Raw genomic sequence first — 14,863 nt, forward strand, 5'->3', positions numbered from 1 at the left:
CGCTGCCATGAGACCAATTCCTTATCGCCCGCTCCAGTTATAGCACATCAAAGTTATAAGTTACACACTCAAAATATATAGAGCAACACTTGTCAGTGATCCGCGTCTATTCTTGTTCGACTCAGCCCTTCCTCCTCCTCTCCTTCATCCTCTTAAGTTCAGACGACCCTTCGCACAATGGCGTGTGTGCTGAGAAGGGGTTAGGGCAGTTTCTCTTGTCGTGATTTGTCATTCTCTTGCAATTCTTACACTTACGTTTGAGTTTCCTAGCCAACAACATTGCTTTTGTTTTGGCTGACAGAAATCTTTTTCCGGTCCCCTTGTTTTTCGAATTCTTTGGTGGCAATATCGTCACTACCTCACATGCCGTACAATTCAGAAATTTCTCCATTTGTTGATTTTTATTCAACACTTCCCCTAATGGTGACAGGGACTGTTTAAATGATCTAATTAGCGGAAAAGTCAACATCAGCTATTCCTTTGTCTCGAAGGAGCCCTACTGACTTCATGAACTTCGACCACATTATTGACATTGCAATTTGTTTTTCATCGATGACTTGCATGTTTTCTGTTCCTTCACCATTAGTATTGAAAATCCTTAATCGGAGATACTCTTTCATCCATCTATTCAGAACATAATCTTCTGGTATAGTCTTTATCCCACTTGCTGAAAAAATCCATATTATATGGCGGCATAGGATTTCGGTTCTTTCAAACATCGTACAACCGTTTGACTTGCTTTACGTGTACTGTGTCATCGATAAAGCTAGCATGTAAGTGTGAACGTTAAAAATAGTGTCACTGATGTAAAGTGTAAATGTATTGAATTGTAAAGTGTAAATGCTAAGTAATTAGTAGTGTAAATGTAATCTAATAGGAAGTGTAAATGTTAAGGTATTAGAAGTGTAAATGTTAAGTTATAGGGATTTGAATGTGTAAATGTCATGATGTAAAGTGTAAATGTCATGACATATAGTGTGTAAATGCTAAGTAATTAGAAGTGTAAATGTAAACTAATAGGAAGTGTAAATGTTAAGGTACTAGAAGTGTAAATGATAAGTTATAGGGGATTTAAATGTGTAAATGTCATATGATGTAAAGTGTAAATGTCATGAAATGTAGTGTAAATGTCAATAAGTGGAAAAGTGTAAATGTTAAGGTATAGGAAGTGTAAATGTTAAGGTATTAGAAGTGTAAATGTTAAGGTATAGGAAGTGTAAATGTCATATGATGTAAAGTGTAAATGTCATCAATTGTAAAGTGTAAATGCGAAGTAATTAGAAGTGTAAATGTAAACTAATAGGAAGTGTAAATGTTAAGGTATTAGAAGTGTAAATGTTAAGTTTAAGGGATTTGAATGTGTAAATGTCATATGATGTAAAGTGTAAATGTCAGGAAATGTAGTGTGTAAATGCTAGGTAATTAGAAGTGTAAATGTTAAGGTATAGGAAGTGTAAATGTCATATGATGTAAAGTGTAAATGTCATCAATTGTAAAGTGTAAATGTTAAGTTATTAGAAGTGTAAATGCAAATTAATAGGAAGTGTAAATAAAAACTAATAGGAAGTGTAAATGTTAAGTTATTAGAAGTGTAAATGTTAAGTTATAGGAATTTAAATGAGATAAAAACAGAAAGTGTAAATATCATAGGAAGTGTAAATTACCTGGACTGTACGCAACTTCAAAATTCTTCTTTCTGGTTGAATCTTTGACAGTAGTTACCTCTAGCTCGCCTCTCTCAGTGAAACCTCCTGTTCTACATGTATCAATTGAGAAGATGGCTTCTTGTTTGAATTTGTGGAAAGCTGAATAGGTGTACACCTTTGCAGCATGAATCTCTAATGCCAGATGTGTTGACGCCGTTGCGGACGAGTGCTTATCCATGTTGTCAAGCTGCTTCTGTGTATGTCTTTTTTGGTCCATAGCGCTCTCGAAACGCATCCAAAACTCAACCAATGTTCCTGACTTGTGCCCAAACCTCTTGAAAAAGCTATTTTCGCTCTCTGATCTTTGAGTTGTCCTCATAATCAACGCCATCCTCAAGTCTCTGCAATGCGCCATCACCCACTGTCCCCTTATAGCATATGTATCTGCAAACCAATCATTTACGCCAACACCATGATCTTGAATTATTTGCTCCCAGATACCATCAAATTCTGCTGCCTCAAGCTCATCGTCCCATATAATGTCATTCATTTTACAGATGAACTCATTATAATCGCTTCTCGAGACGCCAAACTTACTTGGAATTTTGTTCATTATATGCCACATACAGAACCGATGGCGCGCTGTCTTGAAAACAAGAGGGACAGATTTGATAATACCTGGGTCCTAATATGTAATTATGTACTCGGGTTCCTTACCCCCCATTGCTTGTAAAAACCGGCTGAAAACCCAATTAAACGACTCATAATCTTCCCTTGCAACTAGAGCCCCCGTAACGTCACAGATCGTTTATGGTGGTCAACACCGTGAATGGTGTGAATACCATAGAATACTTATTGGTGGAGTAAGTTGGGTCGAATGACACCGCATCACCAAAAATTTTGTAATTATCTCGGGCGGTACCGTCCGCCCATATGGCCCTACGTAGGCTGCCATCATCGTCAAGGTCATAGTCAAAGTAGAAACCTATTCTTGTTTCAGTCATTTCCTTGAAATGGTCAACAAACAACTGACCATCCCGTTCGTGAATGAAACATTTAACATCCCTATGGAAGTTCTTAAAATCATTTAAGCTTGCTCCAATGTTTTCGTATCCATTCACTCGTTCTTTGCAGATTCTGTATGTTTTTGTTGCTCCTATCTTCAGCTGCCAATCAATCATTAACAGATACGTCATATAAATATAACATGAATGGAATTATTTATTTAGTATAGAGAGTGATTATGTATTACAAACCCTTGAGTTTGAAACGATTATCATCTTGTGATAATCTGTTATGTTACGCGACAATTTCTGGAACTCTCTGTCCTTAAGTGAGATAAGCTCGTGATTGTGACCCTCGTGGAACCAGTCAATTAATAAAAGATCATTCTTCATATATAGTCGTATCCTCGCTTTACACCCCACTCTAGTGACCCTGAATATCCTCTGTGACTTCTCCCCATCCAGTCCGTCATCCTGATCTTTTCTGGGCGTCTTGTGAGCGAAACCTTCTCGATTGCAGACGACGAGCTTTGACTTGATCTCACCGCCACGCCATTTTTTTATTGTGTACCTACGGACATCAAACCCACAAGCAATGGCGTATATCTTATAAAAAGTCACCGCATCCTCAACCCCCCCAAACTTCTGGCCGATGTACGGTGTAAACCTCTTCTCCACCTCCCTACACAGCCTCCCCTGTCAGTTGAACCCCATTCTGTTTTTTACCAAGTCTCAGTAAATGTGCACAGAGTGTAAGTGTAAATGTAAATGTCCTCGGATATGAAGTGTAAATGTCTTTGTTGCTCGAAAGTGTAAATGTCATCAAAAGTGTAAATGTCAAAACTATAGTAAAAGTAAACATCCAAAAGTGTAAGTGTAAATGTCAGTAGAAACGAAGTGTAAATGTGTTGTTCTGAAAGTGTAAATGTCAGCAAAAGTGTAAATGCCAAAACTATAGTAAAAGTAAACATCCAAAAGTGTAAGTGTAAATGTCAGTAGAAACGAAGTGTAAATGTGATGTTCTGAAAGTGTAAATGTCAGCAAAAGTGTAAATGTGATGCTTTAAAAGTGTAAACGAAGTGTAAATGTGATGCTTTAAAAGTGTAAATGTCAATAAAAGTGTAAATGTTGTCAGAATGCTAACTCACATAAAAAATATAACAATAAAAATGAAAAGGTGACTATAACAATAAAAAAGTGTAAATTTAAAAGTACAGGAAAAGTGTAAACGTGAGCAGTAAATGTGAGGCTTTAAAAGTGTAAATGTCAACAAAAGTGTAAATGTTGTCAGAATGCTAACTCACATAAAAAATATAACAATTAAAAAGTGTAAATTTAAAACTATAGCAAAAAGAGTAACCATCCAAATGTGTAGGAGAAAGGAAGTGTAAATGTGATTGTCTGAAAGTGTAAATGTCAACAAAAGTGTAAAAGTACAACAAAAGTGTAAATGTGAGCAGGAATGCAGTGTAAATGTGATGCTTTAAAAGTGTAAATGTCAACAAAAGTGTAAATGTTGTCAGAATGCCAACTCACATAAAAAAATATAACAATAAAAATGCAAAGGTGACAATAACAATAAAAAAGTGTAAATTTAAAAGTACAGGAAAAGTGTAAACGTGAGCAGTAATGCAATGTAAATGTGAGGCTTTAAAAGTGTAAATGTCAACAAAAGTGTAAATGTTGTCAGAATGCTAACTCACATAAAAAATATAACAAATAAAAAGTGTAAATGTAAAACTATAGCAAAAATGTTCATGTAAATGCTGTCAGAATGCGTTCATGCTAATCCAAACTCAAATTAATGAAAACCCAGCATGAAGATTTACTTCTAACAATCTTCATTTCAAACCCAGTAACAAATAATCAAAACAAGAATGAACAAATTCGATGACATGCAAAACTGTAATGATTACCTTCATCCTTCCTATTCAACTAAAAAATATGAAAACGTGACTGAAAACAATGAATAAAATGAAGAAATACCATTGATGCCATCTATTATTTGCATGTTTACTCTGGTTTGGAGGATTTAGAGAGAACTTTAGCTTCGTTTTGAGATGAAAGCACCCAGTTTTAGAGAGAAGAAAGAAAGAAAAAGATTGGAATTAAGTGTGCTCAGGAAGGAAGAATGTGGGAAGTGGAAACATAGTACAAAGGATATATGCTTTTGTCCGCAGGAAATGATCATTGGTAAGGACAATTGGCAGGAATTGTTGTCTTCTTTCATAGCCAAGCTTTTCCCTTTTTTTTTGCCCTACATTTTGTAAAAAATCTCCACCATAGATGTTGTCCATCTAAGGGTCCTTATAAGGACTTAAGGACTCAAATGAGGTAAGGGACTCATTAGATCTCCTCTATGTATATATATATATATATATATATATATATATATATATATATAATCAGGATCATGTGCAAACTGTACGAACTAATAAAAACAACTTAATACAACTTAATACAACTCGTTTTCCCTGATATCTTTCATCTCCTTCCCAGTTACCACGCAACAACCATTCAACTCCCATGACTCACCGCTTTATTTGAAACACCGACGTCGGAGCTCCAGCAACCATCGTCGACCGTCTTTACCGCTTCATTACTGTCTACCACTCTCGATGCTTCAAATCCTAACACCGTCATCTCCGTTTACCTGCTCATGCCTTCGGCTAGATCCAATAGCTCCGGCGAAGCACCACCGTGTTCGTGCGCCCTCTTTTTTTAGATCTACCAAAAACCCAATTGAATTTTGAAAAATTAATGGTATCCATGGCCTATTCGGAATCTAGTCAGAAAATGTCCTCCTCATCTGACACGAATCGAATGGTTGTTTTGATGGCGGTGACGGTCTACCGGAGTTCGGTGGCGAGGAGGCAGATTATTGGGGTATTAGTGGGAGCACAATTTCTGACATTTTTTCTGGTATTGCGGTGTCGTGGTGATGGTGATTTCCAAATGGTTTTCTCTTGAAATTCATGTGGTAATTGCTAAATCTACACAAATATACAAGTAACTAGTTTTATTCCTGTGCAAAAAATGCGCGAGTCGTAATAACAGACGCTATCATGAGATACATGAACATATAATTGAGCGTGATTAAGTGTTTAATACCGTGACAATATAAATAGTCCATATTTGGAAATTTGAATATTTGATAAATATTAGATTTGAATATCAGATAATATACAACCGTATTTTATTAGAATTATATTAAAGGTATTTGACATGTTAGACCCGTTGAATGTATGTAAAATTGTAAATTGCAACATTTATGTAAATTGTGACATTTTAACTTAGATTTTAACATAAGCAATTAAAATAAGAATAAGAGATAGAAATAAGAGGAATTTGCTTGAGGAGAGAAGGTAATTAAATAGTGTAGGAAACATGACGGGGCCCACATGTAGAAACTCACCGGCCAATCAAAAGCCAAGAAAAAACTTGGCTTTTATACTATGTAGATTTCGACAAAACAATCATATACATGTACTCCTCGTGAAATTCTGAATCTAATCGAAGTGTTAATGTATGAGATCGAGTTAAGTCATCGGTGCCGACGACGGTAGTGCGGTAGCTGATACAGTGCTTGTAGGGCTGAGTGGTGGTAGTCAGTGATGGAAGTCGCATTAGATTGTAGTCATGGTCGTGTTATTGGTGTTGGCCTGATACAGTTATGTGGTGGTGGTAGGCTTGCGGTGGTGATTATGGTGGTAAGATGGCGGTGGTGATGGTGGTGGAAATATGGCGGTGGTGGTGGTGACGGTGGTGGCGGCGCTGGTGGTTATGGGGATAGTGGATACACAAAATACCACCCTAGAAACATTTCGTATTAGTACTAGATACATTTACTATTACTATATACACATGTATCTAGTAGGAATATCAAATGTATCCGGTAGTAATATCAAGTATATCTAGGTAGTTCGTACGATTCACACCGTAACTCAGTTCGCACGGGATCCCGCCCCTATATATATATATATATATGAGATCTAATGAGTCCACCCGCATTCCTTGAGTCCATAAGTCCTCTTTGGGACCCTTGGATGAGGGAGATGGAAGGCTTAGATTGAAAGGAAAAAGTAGGGGATTAATGCTAAAAGGAGTGGATTGATATTAATTAATCATTTTCCCTCTCTACCATCACTAATCAAACCCCTAATTTCACTATAAAAGTCTTCTTTTTCCACTCACTTTTCTCTCCTATCACACAAATATCATTACTCCATCTCTCTAAAAACCAAAAAATCAAAAAACCAAAAAAATAAATCACTCCTCTCATCCTCACCCCCCACCACCACCCCACCTACCCGGACCTCCCTCACCCGACTCCTCCCTCCTATCCGCCACCACCACCCCACCCCTGACCTCTCTAACCACCGTAATCCACGACGCACCACCCTCACCCTCTCCTCCGTCGGCCACCACAACATCTCCGGCACACAACAAGCCCAGATCTGCAACCGCGACAACCTCCTATTTCCTGTTCTCCAACCACAACCATAACCCGACAATCGCCATTTCCCGTCGCCTCCTCCAACAACCAGAACCACCACCATTTCCCGACCCACCGAATAAGCACCTCCAACACCACAACCACCACAGCTGCACCTCTAACAACCACAACCTCCTCGCCAGCCACCACATTCAGACCACCGCCGCTACTTCCCCTCGCGAACCCAGATCTACCAAAAACGTCGATTCCTCCTCTCCTCCTCGGTGGTGGTTGTGTGTTTTTGTTGTTGTGGTTGATGTTGTTGTTGTCGGTTGGTGGTTGGTGGTTTTATTTTTTTATTTTTTATTTATTTCAGATCTTAAAGAAAAGCTTTGTTTTAAATAAAGGGGAGGGGTTTTATTTTGGGTCTTTTGTCCAACACCACCTTAAAAAAAAGTTATTTGCGAAACACCACCTTTAAAAAAATTTCTTGTTTTTTGACACCTTTAAAATAATGAAATTGTAAAGCACAACCAATTGGTCGGAATCTGGTCGAAATTTGGCCGGAATCTTATTTTTCAACTCCCTTTATAATTTCTCTCCATTTTCACATTTGTATTCTATAACTCTAATTATTCCCTCCTTATCTTCAACATTATTGATAGAATACAATCCCTTTAAACTAGGAAACAATATTAACAAACAAGCTAAATATACTCTATACAAATATAGGATGAGATATTGACTAATACACCCCCGCAGTCGGAGCGGGAGCGCAGCACACGCTGAGGCTGGATCGGAAACGAGTGAAAAGGTGCTTAGGTAGGCCTTTAGTGAATATGTCCGCATATTGATATACGGCCGGAACATGTAAGACTTTAACAGTGCCAAGGCGGACTTTTTCGCGAACAAAATGAATGTCAATCTCAATATGCTTAGTTCGCTGATGTTAAACTGGGTTGCCGGATAAATAGACCGCAGATACATTTTCACAATAAATAAGGCTCGCGCGTGAGACCAGGACATGAAGTTCAAACAATAAATTACGGTGCCAGCAGGTCTCGGCAACAGCATTGGCAACACCCCGATATTCGGCTTCCGCACTAGACTTAGAGATGGTTGGTTGGCGTTTTGAGGACCAAGAAACCAAATTATTACCAAGGAAAACACAATAGCCAGAAGTAGACCGTCGTGAGTCAGGACAACCCGCCCAATCGGCGTCAGAATATGCAGTAAGCGAATGATTGGCGGATTTGGTTATAGTAAAGCCATGATCAATAGTTCCCTTAATATATCGTAAAATGCGCTTAAGGAACTGGAAATGTGGCTCACGGGGTGCGTGCATAAAAAGACATACCTGTTGAACGGCGTAAGCGATATCGGGCCGAGTAATTATGAGATATTGAAGAGCGCCGGCGAGGCGGCGATATAATGATGAGTCCACGATAAGCGGACCAGCTGTAGATGATAGCTTAGCGCCTGATTCGACCGGTGTGGAGACGGGATTACAAGAACCCATATTAGCACGCTGTAGAATGTCCCGTGCATACTGTGCTTGGGAGAGAAAGAGGCCATGTCGATTTCGCTGCACTTGTATTCCCAAAAAATGATTTAGCTTCCCAAGATCTGTCATAGCAAATTCAGAAGACAATGCCGTGATAATATCATGAAGAAGGCGGGCATTGGAAGCTGTCAAAACAATATCGTCAACATACAATAGCAAATAAGCCATGTTAGCTCCATTCTTATAAATAAATAAAGATTGATCGCAGGTGCTACTCGTGAAGCCTCTAGACTTAAGAAATGTCGCGAACCGATGATACCAAGCCCGAGGGGCTTGCTTTAATCCATATAACGACTTTCGGAGACGACAAACATGGTGAGGAGTAGCGGGGTCAACAAAACCAGGCGGTTGGTGCATAAACACCGTCTCAACAAGGTCACCGTGTAAGAACGCGTTCTTGACATCCAATTGATGGATAGGCCAAGAGCGGGAAGTAGCGAGACTGAGGACAGTCCGAATGGTTGTCGGTTTCACCACCGGACTGAAAGTTTCATCACAGTCAATACCGACCTGTTGACATTTCCCATTAACTACAAGGCGAGCCTTATATCGTTGTAACGACCCATCAGATTTAAACTTGTGACGGAACAACCAAAGGCACCGAATAACAGGAGCATTGTGAGGGCGCGGTACCAATTCCCATGTATTGTTATCAATTAAAGCACGATATTCGTCATTCATAGCGGCATGCCAGTTCGGGTCAAGGAGGGCAATTTTGGGTGATTTGGGAAGTGGGGATATAGCTGGGGTCGAAGTGGCAGCAAGGGAGGTGGGAATTTTAGGCTTAAAAATGTCGTGCATAGCACGGGTGCTCATGTTATGGGCACGGGGTGGTGGTGGTGGGGGTGGGGGAGGTGGAGGGGGAGGGGATGGGGGAGGTTGTGGGGGAGGTTGTGGGGAGGTCGAGACAGGTGTGGACTGGGCAGGGGATGGAGTGGAGGCGGGCGAGATAGGATGTGGTAGGGTTTGCGGTGGGTTCGGTATAGGAGGGTTGGGAGGGTTGGGGTTGGCTGGTGAAGGAGATGGTTGGGCTAAGTCGAAGAGAACCGATGGAGGGAGATGGCTGGTGGATGGATCAAGGAAGGGACTGGTTGTGCGGGATGTTGCAAATGGGAAAACCGATTCATCAAACGTAACATGACGAGATATAATTAGCTTACCACTGGCTAGATCGTAACATTTGTAACCACGGAACTCTTGTGGGTAGCCAATAAAGACACATTTGGTTGACCGGGGAGCAAGTTTATGAGGTCGTTTGGAGGAAAGATTCGGGTAGCAAGCGCACCCAAAGACACGAAGATGAGAGTAGGTTGGAATTTTGAGATAAAGAGCGGAAGTAGGAGAGCGATTTTGTAGAATTTTTGTGGGCAAAATATTATGTAAGTGGACAGCCGTATGTAAGGCATCAAACCAAAACTCCGGAGGGGTGGACGAGTGGTGTAAGAGGGCGAGGCTAATTTCATTAATGCGACGGATCATACGTTCGGCCTTGCCATTTTGAGAAGAGGTTTGTGGGCATAAGAAGCGAAAAACAAGACCATTATTATGTGCAAATGACCGAAAATCAGAGTTGTCAAATTCTCGTCCTAAGTCACATTGAAAAGCTTTAATGGAACGGTTAAATTGTGTAGTGACATAGTTACGAAAATTTAAAAATTTAGTGAACGTTTCGGATTTGAATTTAAGGGGATAAACCCACACAAATTGAGTGAAATTATCAATTAAAATAAGGTAGTATTTATAGCCTGCTTTGCTTATAATTGGTGACGTCCACAAATCACTATGAATAATATCAAACGGGGCTAAAGTCTGGGAGTGAGAATCATAAAACGGTAAGCGACGGTGTTTACTAATTTGACAAGAATGGCATAGAAATTTATTATTATTGGAGTTACAATCGATGCTAGACTGAGACTTAAGCAAACTTAAAATATTGGCACCCGGATGACCGAGACTAGAGTGCCAAACATCGGAGGAGAAGGCTAAGAGGTGAGAACTGGGCTCAGTGGACTTCGTGGTGGACTCGGCTGACACGGGGTATAGGTCACCGTCACTGTTGCTCCTCAGAATCAGATTCCCATTCGCTAAATCCTTCACAGAAAAACCATGTGGGTCAAATTCGACGGAAACATTATTTTCTTTTGTAAATTGTCGAACGGAAATTAGGTTTTTAATAATATGTGGGGTATATAAGATATTGTGAAGGTGGAGGGTCCTATTCGGGTTTGCTAGGGTAGTATGGCCGGACCCATGAACCGGAATACGAGCACCATTACCGACATAAATAGACTTAATCATACTAGAATTGAGTGGGAATTTAAAAGTACCTGCGTCCGCACTCAAATGGGACGAAGCTCCTGTGTCCATGTAGAACGGACTTTGATGTGCGGCCTGCAATTGAAGAGCAGCGAACGCCTGTGCAAGATCCGTAGGCTGCTGCTGCTGTCCTTTGATACGTGCCTAATGTATAGTCTTTTTGGCCTATTTCAGCACGTATTTCTATGCATTTCTATACTGTTTTTATAGTATTTTGCCCCGAATTGGCTACTTTGGTGTATTTTGTCCTTTTTGTAGGAATGATCGCGGAAGTAGCGGAACCATACTCCTTTTCGCCCCTTTTGCATGCATTTAGAGGAGACGGGATTGTCCCAGAGTGAGATGTTGCACTTGGAAGTGTCGTTGCACGCATTACGAGGCATTTAGGTGAAGACGTGAGCTGAATTGAAGACCCAAGTGGTCTATCGAGCTGTTTAGTGGTCTATCGAGCTGTTTGGTGGTCGATCGAGTTATTCCTTACTCGATCGAGTAAGCTGCACATGACAAGTCCTCGATCGAGTACCCATTTGGTTGATCGAGGGACTTCTGCTGAGACGATGGTCGATCGAGTGGTGTAAGCCACTCGATCGAGAGGCTTCGACGCTATGGGCTTTAATTAGTCCATGTTTTAGTATTTTTCCGCAAAGACTCTTAGATTTTGGCTATTTAACCTATGTTTACTAGGTTAATTAGGCATCTCTTTGACTTATCTTTTTAGCTGTTATTCATTAGACTCTCGAAGTTTTTACAGTAGAACATTTCCTACGTTGCTCTTACTTTTCGACTGCTACTCTTGCTTCCGGGATTGCTTCATTGAATTTCGTGTTCTTTACGCCGGAATTTGCTTGGATTGTAATCTCCTCTCTTCTCTTAATAATAATTAACCTTCTTGTGTTTTTAATTCTTGTTTATGTTATCGTTCTTTCTTGCCCTAATTTCCGTTATTGAATTCTTCTATTATTTAATTATGTCATCTGCTGGAAATTTATATGCTGTTAGTTTTATTAAGAATATGAGTAGCTAAACCCTTTCATGTTGGGATTAGGGGATCTGCGGTAGTGAACTAACGACGTAGTGAATGAATTAGACGAATTGACTAAGAGACCCTGTCACTATAGCAATATAACTGTAATTCTCGACCTAGTTGAGTGCACGCTTCTATGTCACCCATTAACTGCACAATTAATCCTGGATCGAAAGATTGGACTAAATAGGCCTGCTATAAACAGTAGACTACCCTAATGAGGACGAAAGTTAAGTTAGTGGTATTTTAGGGTGGGAAGTGGACCGAAAGGACCTTCTAATATCCGTCTCGCATTAGTTCGTCTGAGTCATTTACTTCTAAGTTGTTGAACTACCGTAGTGAAACGAATTCCCGACATGTCCCCCTCTTATTGATAGTTTTAATTCACTTCCTGCTTCACTGCTTTCTGCTTTATTTCTCTTCCTTTCAACTCCGTAGTTTAGAATCAAAAATTCAATCAAACCCAATTGTTACCATAGGATTAGAAATAGATAGTTGTAGTTGCATTACCTCCCTGAGGATTCGATACTCGACTGCCTCTACTACATTTTAGTTGAGACCGTTAGGTTTTATTTTTGACAGGTACGCGACAGACGTGTCAAATTTTGGCGCCGTTGCCGGGGAGGCAATTGTTCAATTTATTAGCTGTTTTATTTTTAATTCTTCTTTTAGTTTAAGGAACATCGTTCCTTAGACTACTCTTATATCTTGTCTGTAGTTCCTTCTTATGCGCAGGTCGCAAGGTGGGCCACTACTACCTTTTGATCCCGAGATTGAGAGATCTCTGCACGTAAAAAGGAGACTATTCCAAGAACAACAGGCAGAGGAAGAGCCTAGTTCTCGTGGTAGCTTTTACGAGAACGAGCTTTTCGAAGACAATCCACCGTCTTCTCCAGTTTCCAATTCATCAGTTGAATCTATTACTTTCCCAAATTTTCCCGAAATGGCTGAGGAAGCAACCATTGCTAGTCACTCCGAGCCCACGGCCGACAATCTCTATAAAGGGTTCGAACTGCCGGGAGATGCTAGGAAGTTCGAGCCCAAGCCTGCATACATCAATATGGTCGAGAAAAATCGTTCGGGAGCTGAATCGAAGACGCAGCTCAAAGATATGGAGACCTTCATTGATTATCGCTGCTCCATACCTCCTCCCACCGGCGTGTGACACCGATCGATCAAAGAAACTATGTTCATCTTCTCACTCGCGATCGCAAGGGAGTGGTATAGGGATTTGGACCGAGCCGCTCACGGCATAACAGATTGGAATTCGCTAGCATTGGCGTTTTACAAGAAGTATTTTCTCGTTTCGAGAACCATCGCCATTAGAGCTCGGATAACAAGTTTCAAACATGGGCCTGACGAGAACTTCCACGAGGCATGGCTTCGTTTTAAGAAACTAGTGCGTACCATACCACATCACGGTTTCGAAAAATGGAGTTTGTGCAACCATTTTTATAATGGTTTATATGATGATCAGAGGGCTATCTTAGACGCAGCAGCCAATGGTCGATTTGCCGACAACTTGGGAGCGACCAAGGGATGGAAAATCATAGATGATTTAGCCACTCATAGGGCTGAATATGGGAATTCAAGAGGAAACCAAAGGAGAGCCGTTGAATCCTCTTCAGTAGCCGCATTAGAAGCCCTTACCGCGAGGTTTGACAAGTATGAATTAGGGGGAGCTCTCAAGGGAGGGATGTACCAGGTTAATGCTATGACAGACGGTCCTTTCGTCTGTACGAGGTGTGGGGTAGATGGACATGTCTCTGATTATTGTCCTAGTCCTTATGAGCAATGTGCTGCCTTCCAACATTACAGGCAAAACAATACTCATTACGAGCCGAATATCCACCCCAATTTGAGGTGGAGTAACCAGAACGTACTCAACCCCACCGCTCCTCCGAATCAGCAAAGACAGCAATGATATTCCACCCCATAAGACTCAACAGGGCTATCGAAGCCTCCATCTTTTAACCCTCCCAACCACGGTTCATCTTCAAGTGGGGTGAGTGAAATGGGCGAGTTAAAGTCTATGATGCAAGCCATTACAAAGCAGCTTCATGCGAGTGATCAACAAAGAAGCACAAGTGATCAACAGAGAGACGCGTCCATAAAGGCACTTGAGACTCAAGTTGCTCAACTCGCCGCGAATCAATCCTCGAGGAAGCCGGGTCATTTACCGACTCAAAATGAGAAGAACCCAAATGAGACGGTACATTTGATAGAGTTGAGAAGCGGTCTTTCTTATGAGGGACCTAAGGAATACGTAAATCGACCCGAGGGAAGTCACACGATGATGAACGGTGCTCGTTAAGAGAAAAGGACTCACGACACAGAGTTACTCGATCGATCAAGTCCGATGCTCGATCGAGTGGAAATGGTGAAGAAGCCTGGTCGATCGAGTAGCATCCCCGCTCGATCGAGTGAAAATGAAGATGAGGTCGGTCGATCGAGTGGTAAGTTTGCTCGATCGATCGACGCTGGTGAAGAAACCGCTCAATCGAGTGAGCACAGTTCTCGATCGAGTGAGCATGATGACGGGAAGCTTATACGAGAGCTCGCTAGTGCTCGTTTAAGCGAGGAATTACGTAAAGGCCTCGTTCGAGAGGTAAGAAGCGTCCGAAGGATACCGAACTTGCTCCGGAAGACACTTTGGAAGCGAGAAACAAGGGACTCGAGATTCCACCATCTGTTCCCTTCCCGAGGCGGCTGCAGAATACCAAGATTAATCAACAGTTTAGCAAATTTGTTGAGCATTTGAAGAGTTTGGAAGTTTCCGTGCCGTTCATCGAATTGTCGACCAAGGTACCCTCTTATTTAAAATTTATGAAAGAAATTTTAGCGCGTAAGAGGACTATAAACGATAATGAGACC

At 40.9% G+C, this 14,863-nt stretch overlaps 2 protein-coding genes across 2 annotated transcripts; both read right to left on the minus strand.

The window, feature by feature from the left end:
• Nucleotides 1-446: 446 nt before the first annotated feature.
• Nucleotides 447-2,259, minus strand: LOC141630700 (protein FAR1-RELATED SEQUENCE 6-like). Its single transcript, XM_074443470.1, has 2 exons — nt 1,665-2,259; nt 447-667 (listed from the first exon to the last, which is right to left on the minus strand). The coding sequence occupies exons 1-2, from the start codon at nt 2,257-2,259 to the stop codon at nt 447-449; spliced, it is 816 nt and encodes a 271-aa protein (XP_074299571.1).
• A 184-nt stretch (nt 2,260-2,443) lies between these two features.
• Nucleotides 2,444-5,293, minus strand: LOC141630701 (protein FAR1-RELATED SEQUENCE 5-like). Its single transcript, XM_074443471.1, has 3 exons — nt 5,186-5,293; nt 2,903-3,346; nt 2,444-2,812 (listed from the first exon to the last, which is right to left on the minus strand). The coding sequence occupies exons 1-3, from the start codon at nt 5,291-5,293 to the stop codon at nt 2,444-2,446; spliced, it is 921 nt and encodes a 306-aa protein (XP_074299572.1).
• Nucleotides 5,294-14,863: the final 9,570 nt, after the last annotated feature.

Source organism: Silene latifolia, chromosome Y (assembly GCF_048544455.1).
Source record: "Silene latifolia isolate original U9 population chromosome Y, ASM4854445v1, whole genome shotgun sequence".
NCBI classification, from domain to species: domain Eukaryota; kingdom Viridiplantae; phylum Streptophyta; class Magnoliopsida; order Caryophyllales; family Caryophyllaceae; genus Silene; species Silene latifolia.